Genomic DNA, 16,243 nt, shown 5'->3' with positions numbered 1-16,243 from the left:
TCAGGGGTAGTCAAACTGCAGCCCTCCAGATGTCCATGGACTACAATTCCCATGAGCCCCTGCCAGCATTCGCTGGCAGGGGCTCATGGGAATTGTAGTCCATGGACATCTGGAGGGCCGCAGTTTGACTACCCCTGGACAGTCTCCTAAATGTTTAGCCTTATCTGGATCGCACCCACCACTGGTCAAGTGTGCTCGTGTGGCAATTTCAGAAGGGCTCGCACTTTCCGTGAGGTTTTTAGCCTTTCCCTTGTTGCTCCTATATCCAGGTACGTGTCCAAATTCTCCTAAGCGGTCCAACAGCGTCGGGATTGGGGTTTGGGGTCCTGCTTCTTTGAAGCGCTGGCCAGAGCAGGATATTGCTTTGCACCGGAAGTCTTGCCGTTCCATCTCAAGCTGTACAAAGAGCAGCTTTGCCACCTCTGCTGCGTCTGCAAGGTCCCACCCAGCCCAATTATTTAGGATAATTTGGTCTCTTGTCACTCTGGATGAAAGGCACCAAAACGCTCGTCAATTGGAACTAGGCTGTGAGACATTAACGAGCTTTTTCGCTGGTAAGGTCTTGTTGCTCCAATGGGACCTTTCTGCTACACTTGATACAGAAAGGGAACTGGAGGCCCCTTGGCCATCTCTAGGGGATACATTGGATGGCTTCAGGTGTCTCTCGGAAACCAAAGTGGACAAGCTGCTGGGGTCGGTGAGGGTGACCACTTGCCCCCTTGATCTCTGTCCATCTTGGTCGATCTCTCCCTGTCTATCAGGGAGTTCCCAGAAGCTGTGAAGGGTGATCTGTCCCTTGCTGAAAAAACCATCACTGGATCCGCAGGACCCAGCCAGCTACCATTCAGTCTCACATCTTGCGTTTAGTTGAAAGGGCCACTGGAGTACTTGGAGGAAACTTGACACTCAACCCATACCAGTTGGGCTTCCATCGTGACCACGGGGGGGGGGGGGGGAGACGGTGCTGATGGGTGGAGACTAATGATCTCCATCACCAGCTGGATCGGGGCGGTTCGCCTATATTTGTGATGCTCAATCCGTCGGCTGTGTTTGACCTGGTTGACCATGAGTTTCGGAGGACAGGCCTTCATTGGCTGCACTCCTTTCTCCGGAACTGGACACAGAGGATGGCAGGGGGGGAGGAGGTGTCGTGCCCGTGTCAACTCCCATGGGGGGTTCCCCTATACTGTTCAAAACCTTTATGCACCTTCTGGCCCAGCTGGTCCAGAGTTATGGGCTGGTTTGTCACCAACATGCAGATGACATCCAGTAGCTTCTCATGGACGGCTGCTCAGACTCCCCCCCCCCCATACATTTGACAGATGTTTGGAAGCCGTGACCAAATAGGTGGTGCAGAGTTGCCTGAAACTCAAACCCTCCAAGACGGTGGTCCTGTGGCTGTGACTGTGGCTGGGTAGGGAGGCTGCAGATCAGGAAGTGCAGCTCCCTACCTTGGCCGGGGTGCAGCTTAAGATCTTGCCCTTGACCAGGAACCAGGTCACAGGAGTCGCCAGCATGGCATTTTCCCATCTACCAGCACCCGATCTGACATCAGACTGTTTGGACACTGTGATTTATGCAATGGTCACCTCCAGACTGGACTTCTGAAACTTGCCCTAGTCCTTGACCCAGAAACTGCAGCTGGTGCAGAGTGCAGCTGCCAGGGTCCTCACAGACACATCTTAGAGGACTCGTATCCAACTGGTGCTAAGGCAGCTTCGTTGGTTGCGGCCAAGATCGAATTCAAGGTTTTGGTATCACCTTTTAAGGCCATTTGTGGTCTGGGCCCTACATACCTGAGGGACCACTTTCCCCTTATGCCCCTAGCAGGGCTCTTTGCTCTGCAGGTGCTAATCTGTTGAAGATCCCTGGCCCGAGAGAAGTTCACCTGGCCTCAACCAGGACCAGGGCCTTTTTGGTCCTGGCCCTGATCTGGTGGAAGACCCAAGGGCCCTGACAGAGCTGTCACAGTAAAACAGAGCTCTTTGCCAGGTCTTTGGTTGAGGCCAGGGCAGGTAAGATCATGTGCTTCTCCCCAGGCTAAGCTGGCACACTGAGCTACCCCTTAGAACCCCAGGTGGGATGCTGTCTGGACTGGGTGGAGGGGGGGTATTGTTGCCAGGGCATGCTGGATTTAGTTGTTTTGTTGGAGGTTTAATGGGGGTTTTATTGGAGGATAATGTTTGTTACCAGCTACAAGCCACTTGCAGGAGTGGCAGGCTAGAAATCAAATAAATAAGTTGGTTGGTTGGTTGGTTGGATGGGGATGGATGGACGGACGGATGACAGATGATTGATGGGTGGGTAGGTGATGGTGGGTGGGTGAATGTATGGGTAGATGGATGGATGGATGGACAGATGACAGAGAGACGGTGGGTGGAAGGACAGGCAGGCAGACAATTTCCAACATATGAGATCAACTTAAAATGCTTTGCTGTTAGATTAAATTATTAGAAATGCTGTGTTAAACTTCATTAGGGGATTAACTAGAAAACAGCACCAGGTTTGTACCCCTAGTTGAGATATGGCGGCGAGCAGCTGGAGAGGAGGGTTTACCCAGTGTTATCTGGCTGCCCAGAGCTGGGAGGAGGATGCTACTCTGCGTCCCGATCCAGCAGGACTCTGAGGTGAAGCAGAAGCGTCATCTTTTGCATGCATGTGCCCTAAGCTGTTTGGAAGGCAGGAATAAGGATGTAGCCAGAAAGACAGCACCTGACACACGCACACCAATCAAATTGGGCCAACAGCAATTTCCCATTTATTGTGAAACAATGCAGCTACAGCTCCTTTTCCGTTAACGACCTCCTCGCTGGCACGGGGCTTACATGGCTTGTGTGACAGGCTGTAGTCCCCTGAACAGCCTCCTTTCCTGCCCTTCCGCAGGGAACATTATCAGGGCCAGAAGCTCAGCTCTTCCACCCACTTCCTGTCCCACATGCTAATGTTCTTCCCCCTTTGCTCCAAGATACCCCAGTTCTTTTCTCTGCACTAAAAAGACACTGCGAGGGGGAAGGCTTGAACAATCAGGACTGGCCAAAAGCTCACTGCATTAATGGGTAAAGGAACAGACAGAAAACGTTCTGTGACTGCTGACGTGCTGGGACCCTGACCTTGCAATCCTAAACAGAAAGAGGCCATCTAAGTCTGCTGAAGCCAGAGGGCTGATGCTTGACTTAAAACAGTGCTGTCAGTACATGGCAGCCAGCTAGCCCAACTTCCATTAAGAAATTAACGACAGGCCCGGGTCAGTCCGTCCACGAAAAGGCTCTTGTGCAGCCTTCTGAACAACTGCAGGGGCTGAGCGCGGACTTTCCTCAGCAGCATTTGCAGGGAACAGGCTCAACAAGCTTCAGACAGACCACCATTCAGTGAGGGCTTCCTGGAAAATCTGAACGCACAACTGGCCTGGGTGGAATGCAGGGGCTGTCAGTGATTATGGTGTCCTACTGCCCTCTTAGTCGTTAAGGTCCAGCCCGAATTCTGGGTACAGCTCCTTGGTGGTGACTCCTCTGATTACAGCTGTGGGAAGAGAGGAAGAGAAAACACAGATGGGACAAAAGCGATAGAGGGGAACAGCTCACCTTGAACCTCACGCATCTCTGACTCCATTTGTTTCTTCATACCAACATTACATTTTAGGACACACGTCTCTGCTGCCTTATTTTGCATTAGAAATAGACAAGAAGAATTGGTTTTATACCCAAAGGAGTCTCAAAGTGTCTTACAATCACCTTCCCTTCCTCTTCCCACAACAGACACCCTGTGAGGTAGATTCAGCTGAGAGAGCTCTAAGAGAACTGCTCTGTCTAACAGGACTGAGATTGGCCCAAGGCCACCCAGCTAGCTGCATGTGGAGGAGCAGGGAACCAAATCAGGCTTGCCAGATTAGAAGCCACTCCTCTTAACCACTACACCAAGCTGGCTAAAGTAACAAAACTGTGAAAAAGCAAATGTAATGAAAGCTACAACTGCCATATTAATTTTAAAAACAAAATCACTGCTATGCAAGCCCTGCAAAGGGTTCCTGTGAACAGACTCTTATTGTGGTAGCCCATTCGACAACCGTGATACTGCTCCAGAAAGGGACAAGGCTGCCCTGAAGAAGCACACATTTAGGAAATGGAGGGGCCGCAGCTCAGTAGCAGAACTTCTGCTTTAGATGCAGGAGGCCCCAGGCTCAGTCCTCAGCAGCATCAGTGGAAAGAACCAGGCAGCAGGTGATGGGGAAGACCTCCAGTGAGACTCCTCCCCGAATGGCCAAGACTGACCTTGGTAGAACAGGAGTCTGACTCAGAATAAGGCAGCTGCAGGATATGTGTCATCAATGAGAATGCTGGTTGCAAGGATTCTTGCCTGGTGGAGAAACCAGGGCCCGATCAGGACTCTCTTTTCCAGCTCTTCTGCCAGGCCTACGGTTGAGACTGGGTGGATAATATCCAAGTCTCAGGCCTCCCTCCCGCCCTCTTTCTGCCCTTCCTTTCCCCCTCAATTCCTCCAACTTAACACCTAACTGGCTACAAGTCAATATTGCTTGTTGATGCAACTAATGGATACTGAGGTTTTAGCTTATCTTAAATGAATAATTTATGTTTTAGTTTTCATTTGTTAATGGTATTGGTTTATAGAATTTTATATTGTGTAAACTGCCCCAAGACAGGACCGCTGAGGGGTGGTATATAAATCCATAACTAAATAACTAAATAGAGGGGGTAGAAAGCAAGCAAACCAGCCAGACAGACAGCAGATAGACCTCAACCGGCACCTGGGTTAATACATCAGTAAGGTGAGTCCTAATGGACAAACTTATGTGAATCCTAAGGACTAGCACCTTGAATTGAGTGCAGGAGCTTTTTTCAAAATGGGCTCATGCCTCACAACACCTGCCAATGAGCAAGTGGCTGCAGTTGACACCAGCTTCCCTATCATCCTAATCCTTATGTGCATCATTCTCCAATACATTAGCCAGCAGTTCAGCTGAAAAGCAAGATTAAAATACAAGAAATAAATTTAGAATCCTGTGGAGGTCACAGAAAGGAATTCTGGGAGGCCGTTCTTGCTTGCCCAATGTGGCTAAGGTCATTCAGAATTATAGAATCATAGAGTTGGAAGGGGCCATACAGGCCATCTAGTCCAACCCCCTGCTCAACGCAGGATCAGCCCAAAGCATCCTAAAGCATCCAAGAAAAGTGTGTATCCAACCTTTGCTTGAAGACTGCCAGTGAGGGGGAGCTCACCACCTCCTTAGGCAGTCTATTCCACTGCTGAACTACTCTGACTGTGAAATCTTTTTTTCCTGATATCTAGCCTATATCGTTGTACTTGTAGTTTAAACCCATTACTGCATTTCCTTTCCTCTGCAGCCAATGGGAACAGCATCCTGCCCTCCTCCAGGTGACAACCTTTCAAATACTTAAAGAGGGCTATCATGTCCCCTCTCAACCTCCTTTTCTCCAGGCTGAACATTCCCAAGTCCCTCAACCTATCTTCATAGGGCTTGGTCCCTTGGCCCCAGATCATCTTCGTCGCTCTCCTCTGTACCCTTTCAATTTTATCCACGTCCTTCTTGCAGTGAGGCCTCCAGAACTGCACACATTACTCCAAGGTGTGGTCTGACCAGTGCCGTATACAATGGGACTATGACATATTGTGATTTTGATGTAAATTGACAGTAAAGAATTGACAGTAAAGCATCTCAGTGCTCAGTTAAGCAGCATAAAATCCAACAATAATACCTTCCATCAATTGGGGCTCGAGTATATTTCACCTGGTTAAAATCCTGGATAAATCATAGGAAAAATTCTGCTAATTTATGTTTTAGGCTTTGTTTTGAGCTGATTTTAAACACAGATTCTTATTGACTCTTGTGTTATAACAAAATCTAGGCACATTTGTTGAGAGCTTGATCAGAAGGACCCAACTCATGGAACCGGTCTTTAAAAATGATGCCTTATTGGAGAGGCAAACAGCTGCATAATTTAATTTTGCCTCCTTGTTTAAGTGATTTTAAAAGTTCATTTCAGATCCGATTATTTAGTTACCATCTCATCCCCAAATCCCCCAGTGGCTTCTACCCACCTGCCTTTTCAAACCCTGCCATTGGCCTGGCCTTCTGGTCAATACCCCCGTGCACCTTTAGCCCTTCTCTCACCTGCCTGTGGAGCACCTGCTGTCGAAGACCTCTCTCATCATGGTTTAGATGGTCCTCTATGTTTGGGGCCGAGGACTAAATTCATAACTAGAGTTCTATTGGGACAAAATGTTTACACCAACGCAGACAAATTGGTCTTTCTGCTATCGGACACTGATCCTTTGATTAGTTATAAAGTGTCACTGTTTGCTCTGGCTGCACGGGACATTCGAGCCAACCTTCCCCCACGCGAGAGTTAATATTGTTAGCCTTTCCGTGCCGGGATTGGATTTATTCCCATACCTTTGTTTATACGGTTTATGGATTTATCAGATATTGATTTTAACTGTATGTATATTGTCATGACCTTTGGCTATAAAAATTAAAATCTATGGCTGACTAATCATCATCATCATCTTTAACACTTTAGCGCAGCAGAAAGAGAGCCCGGACCAGCCCCTAAGAAACCCAGAGAGGGGCAGTCTGGCACAATCGCAGCCAGTCTGCCCCTGGCTGCTGCTGGGACAGGAGGTTGGTGGGGCTGGCTACGGGGGGGGGGGGGAGGAATGGGGATCCCGCAAGCCTTCCACCCTGCTCCGAAAACGCCCGCCCAGGCTTGCGCAGCCTGCAGTGAGTGTCTTATGGGCAGGGTGGAGGGCTGGCAGGAGGGCAGTTGGGAGGGGGGAGGAACATGGTTCTCACTGGCCCCTAAAACGCCTGCCATGGCCTGTGCAAGCCTAGGCAGGCGATTTCAGCCCGGGGGGGGGGGGGAGTCTTGGAGGGAAGTCCATGCCTCCCCCCACACCTCCAAAACACCCATCAAGGCTTGGACAGGCACTGGCAGGCATTTTCAGCGTGGGGAGGAGGGCTGGCAGGAGGGCTGGGGGGGGGAGGGCATGCTAGCGTCCGTTGCGTTGACATATGTAATGGGCTTTAAATCTAGTCATAATAATAATGATGAAAACTGTCTATCCACCAAGACCCCTCAACCTGCTCTTACCCAGTTGGCCCAGCAGCCTCTGTCCAGCGTCTTTTATCTCGTTGTATTCATGCAGCAAAGTAATATGTCTGTCTAATTCCTCCAGGCTGAAGCCTCTGCCAACAGCAAAGACAGAGAAGTCACCAGGGGACAAACTCAGGGTGTTTACCAGGCGGCTAATTTGGTTTTACAGAAAGAAGCTACTCTGAGTCAGAGGAGAGTCAGCCCTCCCCAGGTTTTCATAAGCTGAGAAATTCGGCTTGTGTCATAAAAAATTTCACTGATTTTATTACAAAATATTTAATTGATTTGATTACAAGGAGGTGATGCGATTACAAAAAGTCCTTTCTACAAGGAGGTGTACATAGTCACCTCCTTCATTATCTCCCCTCTCCGCTGGTGAGGTCAGGTTAATTAGGCTGAAATAGAGAGCCTGAATGGTCAGGGTCACCCAGACTGCTTCACAGCAGAATTTAAAGTTGGGTCTCCTCGAAACTCTAACCCCGAGCCTGACTACAGCAGCCACCCACAGAGGCAAGCTGCTCCTCTCCTGTTATGTAGACCTCAAGCTGCCCACCCAAAGTGAAGGAATACGCACTCGGCCGACAGCTGTCCTATCTCCTGCTCCAGGGCACGGTCCTTGTGCTCCAGCTCTTCAGTCTCCTGCTGGAGGGGCTCCGTGTTGGCCACGTCAGAAGGACAGGCCTTGGGCAATAGGACCTGTTGGGCAGAGTCAGCATTTAACATTCCAGTGCTGCCTGTCAGGCCACGATGCCGGGCAAGAGGCAGAAGGGCCGGGAAAGACACAAAGAGAGCCTGAACTGTGTCGAAAATCAAATCAACACGTTCTAAACATTCTGCCGAGGGGAGGGGAGGGGGGAATTATTTCTCTGAAATTAGCTGCAGGAGTTGAATGTCTGCAGCCTTCCTGGCAGTGACAAGGCTCGTGGGGAAAAACAGAGCTTTCCATTTTGAAAAAAATTACTTTTTGTATCCTGATGCTTGAAAATGGGAGATAATCCCCCAGGGCTCTCAGGGTTTGGTTTTAACGACAGGGAACCCTTTTCCCAAAGCCATCCGAGGACTGAAGCCCTGAGCACCGGTTTGGCGACCTCCTCAGCTCACCAGTTTGTGGCAAGCAACCTTCAAGGGCTGGCTTCTGTGAGAAGAAAATACCAGCATTCCCAACACACAGTCTAATTTTAAAGACCACCACTAAGTTTCCATATCCTGGAAATAAGCATCTTTTTCGAACACGAGGGGCCAAGGAATACAACAGGAGCTAGACTGGAGTGGTGGAGGAAGAACTCTGTGGATGGCCTCCCCCTCCCCCCAGGAACTGGAAAGGCTCCAGGCAGCTGTTTGGGGACTCACCGGCAGGGACAGCTCTCACCCAGCAGGGATCTGCAGCCTCCAAGCCTCAGAGGGAAGTGGAAGGAGGAGGGGGTGGTTAGGGGTGGGGGATGGAAGGTGATTGGCTGGCTGCTGGACAGACAGGCAAGCCAGTTGGAGAGGGAGGCATTCATGAGTGGGACAGCCGCCCTGAGTGAGTGTTAAGTCCTGAGTGGCACTTAAGCCATGATGCACACTACTCCTCCAAGGCCTTACCAGAAATATTAAGTGAAACAGATAAAGGCTCCAGTCAACTTTGATAGTGAAGACAAATTTGAAAGCATTCATGGGAAAGACAACCAGTACATCCTAAATCTGCACCCCAAAATAGCCTCTGGCTTACCCTAGACCACACTGCCAAATTATTCTCCCCTACAAGCCAATTCCCAGACTTAAGGCACAGAAGAAATGTTTGGCACACAGTCACATACCGGAGACTTGAAGTGTGCATTGTGATTTCTCCAAGTTCCAGTAGGTGTCCTGAAAGAAAAGAAAACTGTCTTTCAAAGGATAAAACCAGCAAGAATTAACTGGACATCTTTTGGCTATTCAGCAGTGGGGTCAAGCAACAAAAGATGTGTGATGCAGAGCTGAATTTGTCTGATGAACAGATTCAAGAGGCCTGGACCGGAATATGCATAGGGATGCGCTGGTCAAATTTTTACAAAGCCATTTCCAAGGGCAGGCTAATCTGATCAAGGTGTGTGACAAAGTACCATTCTTCTCAGCTGACCAATCAAATGATTTAGTTCCCTATACTGTGACTCACTGAACTCACTTCTCATTAATAGGATCAGGATTACAGCCTTGAAACCAAATCTTTTCCAGGTTTGCCTGGAAATCTTACCAAGTTAAATGTCACTGGGACTCCCTGTCACTGGGAAATCTACACAGCATCACAACATTTCTTTCCATCAGCTACAGGATCACTGGCACGTAGGGATGCCAATCCCCAGGTAGGACCTTGGGATCCCCTGGTTTTATAATTCATCTCCAGGGAACAGAAATCAGTTCTTCTGGAGAACACAGATGCTTGGGGAGGGATTAAGGACACAGCAATCTAGGGATACCAGCCTCCAGGTGGGGCCTGGGGATCCCCTGGAATAAAAGCTCATCTCCAGACTACAGAGCTCAGTTCCCCTGGAGGAAAGGGCTGCTTGGGAGGGGGACTGAGGGATGCCAGCCTCCAGGTGGGGCCTGGGGATCCCCTGGAATTCCAGCCCATCTCCAGACTACAGAGCTCAGTTCCCCTGGAGGAAAGGGCTGCTTGGGAGGGGGACTGAGGGATGCCAGCCTCCAGGTGGGGCCTGGGGATCCCCTGGAATTCCAGCCCATCTCCAGACTACAGAGCTCAGTTCCCCTGGAGGAAAGGGCTGCTTGGGAGGGGGACGGAGGGATGCCAGCCTCCAGGTGGGGCCTGGGGATCCCCTGGAATACAAGCTCATCTCCAGACTACAGAGCTCAGTTACCCTGGAGGAAAGGGCTGCTTGGGAGGGGGACTGAGGGATGCCAGCCTCCAGGTGAGGCCTGGGGATCCCCTGGAATTCCAGCTCATCTCCAGACTACAGAGCTCAGTTCCCCTGGAGGAAAGGGCTGCTTGGGAGTGGGACGGAGGGATGCCAGCCTCAAGGCGTTGCTTGGGGATCCCCTGGAATTCCAGCTCATCTCCAGACTACAGAGCTCAGTTCTCCTGGAGGAAAGGGTTGCTTGGGAAGGGGACGGAGGGATGCCAGCCTCCAGGTGTGGCCGGGGGATCCTCTGGAATTCCAGCCCATCTCCAGACTACAGAGCTCAGTTCCCCTGGAGGAAAGGGCTGCTTGGGAGGGGGACGGAGGGATACCAGCCTCCAGGCGTTGCTTGGGGATCCCCTGGAATTCCAGCTCATCTCCAGACTACAAAGCTCAGTTCCCCTGGAGGAAAGGGCTGCTTGGGAGGGGGACGGAGGGATGCCAGCCTCCAGGCGTGGCTTGGGGATCCCCTGGAATTCCAGCTCATCTCCAGACTACAGAGCTCAGTTCTCCTGGAGGAAAGGGTTGCTTGGGAGGGGGACAGAGGGCTGCCAGCCTCCAGGTGAGGCCTGGGGATCCCCTGGAATTCCAGCCCATCTCCAGACTACAGAGCTCAGTTCCCCTGGAGGAAAGGGCTGCTTGAGAGGGGGACTGAGGGATGCCAGCCTCTAGTTGGGGCCAGGGGATCTCCTGGAATTCCAGCTCATCCCCAGACTACAGAGCTCAGTTCCCCTGGAGGAAAGGGCTGCTTGAGAGGGGGACTGAGGGATGCCAGCCTCTAGTTGGGGCCTGGGGATCTCCTGGAATTCCAGCTCATCTCCAGACTACAGAGCTCAGTTCCCCTGGAGGAAAGGGCTGCTTGAGAGGGGGACTGAGGGATGCCAGCCTCCAGGTGGGGCCTGGGGATCCCCTGGAATTCCAGCTCATCTCCAGACTACAGAGCTCAGTTCCCCTGGAGGAAAGGGCTGCTTGAGAGGGGGACTGAGGGATGCCAGCCTCCAGGTGAGGCCTGGGGATCCCCTGGAATTCCAGCTCATCTCCAGACTACAGAGCTCAGTTCCCCTGGAGGAAAGGGCTGCTTGGGAGGGGGACGGAGGGATGCCAGCCTCCAGGCGTTGCTTGGGGATCCCCTGGAATTCCAGCTCATCTCCAGACTACAGAGCTCAGTTCTCCTGGAGGAAAGGGTTGCTTGGGAGGGGGACGGAGGGATGCCAGCCTCCAGGTGTGGCCGGGGGATCCCCTGGAATTCCAGCCCATCTCCAGACTACAGAGCTCAGTTCCCCTGGAGGAAAGGGCTGCTTGGGAGGGGGACGGAGGGATGCCAGCCTCCAGGCGTTGCTTGGGGATCCCCTGGAATTCCAGCTCATCTCCAGACTACAAAGCTCAGTTCCCCTGGAGGAAAGGGCTGCTTGGGAGGGGGATGGAGGGATGCCAGCCTCCAGGCGTGGCTTGGGGATCCCCTGGAATTCCAGCTCATCTCCAGACTACAGAGCTCAGTTCTCCTGGAGGAAAGGGTTGCTTGGGAGGGGGACAGAGGGCTGCCAGCCTCCAGGTGAGGCCTGGGGATCCCCTGGAATTCCAGCCCATCTCCAGACTACAGAGCTCAGTTCCCCTGGAGGAAAGGGCTGCTTGAGAGGGGGACTGAGGGATGCCAGCCTCTAGTTGGGGCCTGGGGATCTCCTGGAATTCCAGCTCATCTCCAGACTACAGAGCTCAGTTCCCCTGGAGGAAAGGGCTGCTTGAGAGGGGGACTGAGGGATGCCAGCCTCCAGGTGGGGCCTGGGGATCTCCTGGAATTCCAGCTCATCTCCAGACTACAGAGCTCAGTTCCCCTGGAGGAAAGGGCTGCTTGAGAGGGGGACTGAGGGATGCCAGCCTCCAGGTGGGGCCTGGGGATCCCCTGGAATTCCAGCTCATCCCCAGACTACAGAGCTCAGTTACCCTGGAGGAAAGGGCTGCTTGAGAGGGGGACTGAGGGATGCCAGCCTCTAGTTGGGGCCTGGAGATCTCCTGGAATTCCATCTCATCTCCAGACTACAGAGCTCAGTTCCCCTGGAGGAAAGGGCAGCTTGGGAGGGGGACGGAGGGATGCCAGCCTCCAGGTGGGGCCTGGGGACCCCCTGGAATTCCAGCTCTTCTCCAGACAACAGAGCTCAGTTCCCCAGGAGGAAAGGGCTGCTTGGGAGGGGGACTGAGGGATGCCAGCCTCCAGGTGGGGCCTGGGGACCCCCTGGAATTCCAGCTCTTCTCCAGACTACAGAGCTCAGTTCCCCTGGAGGAAAGGGCAGCTTGGGTGCGGGACGGAGGGATGCCAGCCTCCAGATGGGGCCTGGGGATCCCCTGGAATTCCAGCTCCTCTCCAGACTGCAGAGCTCAGTTCCCCTGGAGGAAAGGGCAGCTTGGGAGGGGGACTGAGGGATGCCAGCCTCCAGGTGGGGCCTGGGGATCCCCTGTAATTCCAGCCCATCTCCAGACTACAGAGCTCAGTTCCCCTGGAGGAAAGGGCAGCTTGGGAGGGGGACGGAGGGATGCCAGCCTCCAGGTGGGGCCTGGGGACCCCCTGGAATTCCAGCTCTTCTCCAGACAACAGAGCTCAGTTCCCCAGGAGGAAAGGGCTGCTTGGGAGGGGGACGGAGGGATGCCAGCCTCCAGGTGGGGCCTGGGGATGCCCCGGAATTCCAGCTCTTCTCCAGACAACAGAGCTCAGTTCCCCAGGAGGAAAGGGCTGCTTGGGAGGGGGACGGAGGGATGCCAGCCTCCAGGTGGGGCCTGGGGATGCCCCGGAATTCCAGCTCTTCTCCAGACAACAGAGCTCAGTTCCCCAGGAGGAAAGGGCTGCTTGGGAGGGGGACGGAGGGATGCCAGCCTCCAGGTGGGGCCTGGGGATGCCCCGGAATTCCAGCTCTTCTCCAGACAACAGAGCTCAGTTCCCCAGGAGGAAAGGGCTGCTTTGGTGGGGGACGGAGGGATGCCAGCCTCCAGGTGGGGCCTGGGGATGCCCCGGAATTCCAGCTCTTCTCCAGACAACAGAGCTCAGTTCCCCAGGAGGAAAGGGCTGCTTGGGAGGGGGACGGAGGGATGCCAGCCTCCAGGTGGGGCCTGGGGACCCCCTGGAATTCCAGCTCTTCTCCAGACTACAGAGCTCAGTTCCCTAGGAGGAAAGGGCTGCTTGGGAGGGGGACGGAGGGATGCCAGCCTCCAGGTGGGGCCTGGGGACCCCCTGGAATTCCAGCTCTTCTCCAGACAACAGAGCTCAGTTCCCCAGGAGGAAAGGGCTGCTTGGGAGGGGGACGGAGGGATGCCAGCCTCCAGGTGGGGCCTGGGGACCCCCTGGAATTCCAGCTCTTCTCCAGACAACAGAGCTCAGTTCCCCAGGAGGAAAGGGCTGCTTGGGAGGGGGACGGAGGGATGCCAGCCTCCAGGTGGGTCCTGGGGATCCCCTGGAATTCCAGCTCTTCTCCAGACAACAGAGCTCAGTTCCCCAGGAGGAAAGGGCTGCTTGGGAGGGGGACGGAGGGATGCCAGCCTCCAGGTGGGGCCTGGGGATCCCCTGGAATTCCAGCCCATCCCCAGACTACAGAGCTCAGTTCCCCTGGAGGAAAGGGCTGCTTGGGAGGGGGACGGAGGGATGCCAGCCTCCAGGTGGGGCCTGGGGATCTCCTGGAATTCCAGCTCGTCCCCAGATACAGAGCTCAGTTCCCCTGGAGGAAAGGGCTGCTTGGGAGGGGGACGGAGGGATGCCAGCCTCCAGGTGGGGACTGGGGATCCCCTGGAATTCCAGCTCCTCTCCAGACTACAGAGCTCAGTTCCCCTGGAGGAAAGAGCTGCTTGGGAGGGGGACGGAGGGATGCCAGCCTCCAGGTGGGGCCTGGGGATCCCCTGGAATTCCAGCCCATCCCCAGACTACAGAGCTCAGTTCCCCTGGAGGAAAGGGCTGCTTGGGAGGGGGACGGAGGGATGCCAGCCTCCAGGTGGGGCCTGGGGATCCCCTGGAATTCCAGCCCATCTCCAGACTGCAGAGCTCAGTTCCCCTGGAGGAAAGGGCTGCTTGGGAGGGGGACGGAGGGATGCCAGCCTCCAGGTGGGGCCTGGGGATCCCCTGGAATTCCAGCCCATCTCCAGACTGCAGAGCTCAGTTCCCCTGGAGGAAAGAGCTGCTTGGGAGGGGGACGGAGGGATGCCAGCCTCCAGGTGGGGCCTGGGGATCCCCTGGAATTCCAGCCCATCCCCAGACTACAGAGCTCAGTTCCCCTGGAGGAAAGGGCTGCTTGGGAGGGGGACGGAGGGATGCCAGCCTCCAGGTGGGGCCTGGGGATCCCCTGGAATTCCAGCCCATCCCCAGACTACAGAGCTCAGTTCCCCTGGAGGAAAGGGCTGCTTGGGAGGGGGACGGAGGGATGCCAGCCTCCAGGTGGGGCCTGGGGATCCCCTGGAATTCCAGCCCATCCCCAGACTACAGAGCTCAGTTCCCCTGGAGGAAAGAGCTGCTTGGGAGGGGGACGGAGGGATGCCAGCCTCCAGGTGGGGCCTGGGGATCCCCTGGAATTCCAGCCCATCCCCAGACTACAGAGCTCAGTTCCCCTGGAGGAAAGGGCTGCTTGGGAGGGGGACGGAGGGATGCCAGCCTCCAGGTGGGGCCTGGGGATCCCCTGGAATTCCAGCCCATCTCCAGACTGCAGAGCTCAGTTCCCCTGGAGGAAAGGGCTGCTTGGGAGGGGGACGGAGGGATGCCAGCCTCCAGGTGGGGCCTGGGGATCCCCTGGAATTCCAGCTCATCCCCAGACTACAGAGCTCAGTTCCCCTGGAGGAAAGGGCTGCTTGGGAGGGGGACGGAGGGATGCCAGCCTCCAGGTGGGGCCTGGGGATCCCCTGGAATTCCAGCTCCTCTCCAGACTGCAGAGCTCAGTTCCCCTGGAGGAAAGGGCTGCTTGGGAGGGGGACGGAGGGATGCCAGCCTCCAGGTGGGGCCTGGGGATGCCCCGGAATCCTCTCTGCCCCAACTCCCGCCCCTCCCTGCTCCACCCCCTGGCTCTCCAGGGCCTTCCCGGCCCTACAGGCAGATTGACGGGTCTGGAGCCGTCAGACGGGTCGGGGGTGCCGCAGGGCCCTTTCCCGGCCTCTCTGTCTTGGGCCGACTGGCCCTCCTGGTCCCCCGCGCCTGCGCACCTGCTCGGGAGGGGCCTCGGCGGCGGCCTCCGACTGGGCCCCCCCTTCGAGGGCGCCGCGGGCTCCGGTTTCTCCAGCGCGCCTTGCCCAGCCGGGGCAGCACCCCGGCCTCGCTCGGCCCCCGCTTCGCTTTGCATGCTGGGATTTGGAGTCGGAGGCGCGACGCGGGGCAGGGCTGGCCTAGCTGGGGCTCCTGGCGCCTCTTGGGAATTGTAGTTCCTGGACTTGAGGTCAAAGCAGCCATTTTTATCCAGGGCGGACTGGTCTTGATCAGCTGGAGATCTATTATAGCAAGTGATCTCCAGGTAGCGATGCCAGTCCCCAGGTGGGAACTGGGGACCTCCCAGTTCTACAGTTCATCTCCAGGTGACAGCAGTCACTTTCCCTGAATAAAATTGCTGCTTTGAGGTCTCTCCCGGCCCAAATCCCGCCCACTCCCAGCTCCACCCCCAAAGTCTCCAGATATTTCCCAACCCAAAACTGGCAGCCCTATCTCCAGGCGCCCCCTGGAAATTGACAACACGATACAGGGGAGAGTAGGCACATGCCACCCCCACCCCCAATTGCAGGAACATTTCCAGCAGACGGAAATTCACTCCAAGCATTTGGCTAACATACCACATCCTTTTTTTAGGGTAAAGTAGGGAAAAGGTCATGGTCTAGAACAGGGGTAGTCAAACTGCAGCCCTCCAGATGTCCATGGACTACAATTCCCAGAAGCCCCTGCCAGCGAATGCTGGCAGGGGCTTCTGGGAATTGTAGTCCATGGACATCTGGAGGGCTGCAGTTTGACTACTCCTGGTCTAGAATTACAAAGGTTTCTCTGTATCATAAGGATGCCAGCCTCCAGCCGGGACCTGGGGATCCCCTGGAAATACTGATTATCTCTATACTAAAGAGATCGGTTCTCCTGGAGAAAAGAGCTGCTTTGCCAGCCCTGGGTTGGGAAATACCTGGGGCCTTTGAGGGCAGTGGGTTGGGGAGGGACATCAGTGGAGTAGAATGGTATGGAGTCTCCCTTCCTAAGCAGCCCTTTTCCCCAGGGGATGAGCTGGAATTCCAGGGGATCCC

General features: G+C 54.6%; 1 protein-coding gene across 1 annotated transcript; it reads right to left on the bottom strand.

Annotated features, from left to right (window-relative positions):
* Positions 1-2,730: 2,730 nt before the first annotated feature.
* Positions 2,731-15,409, bottom strand: SWI5 (SWI5 homologous recombination repair protein). Its single transcript, XM_077306481.1, has 5 exons — positions 15,173-15,409; positions 8,930-8,978; positions 7,705-7,826; positions 7,128-7,222; positions 2,731-3,519 (listed from the first exon to the last, which is right to left on the bottom strand). The coding sequence occupies exons 1-5, from the start codon at positions 15,307-15,309 to the stop codon at positions 3,455-3,457; spliced, it is 468 nt and encodes a 155-aa protein (XP_077162596.1). The 5' UTR covers positions 15,310-15,409; the 3' UTR covers positions 2,731-3,454.
* Positions 15,410-16,243: the final 834 nt, after the last annotated feature.

Source organism: Paroedura picta, chromosome 12 (genome assembly GCF_049243985.1).
Source record: "Paroedura picta isolate Pp20150507F chromosome 12, Ppicta_v3.0, whole genome shotgun sequence".
Classification (NCBI taxonomy): Eukaryota; Metazoa; Chordata; class Lepidosauria; order Squamata; family Gekkonidae; genus Paroedura; species Paroedura picta.
Note: the sequence above shows the minus strand (reverse complement) of the source record. Positions and strands in the feature narration are given on the sequence as shown.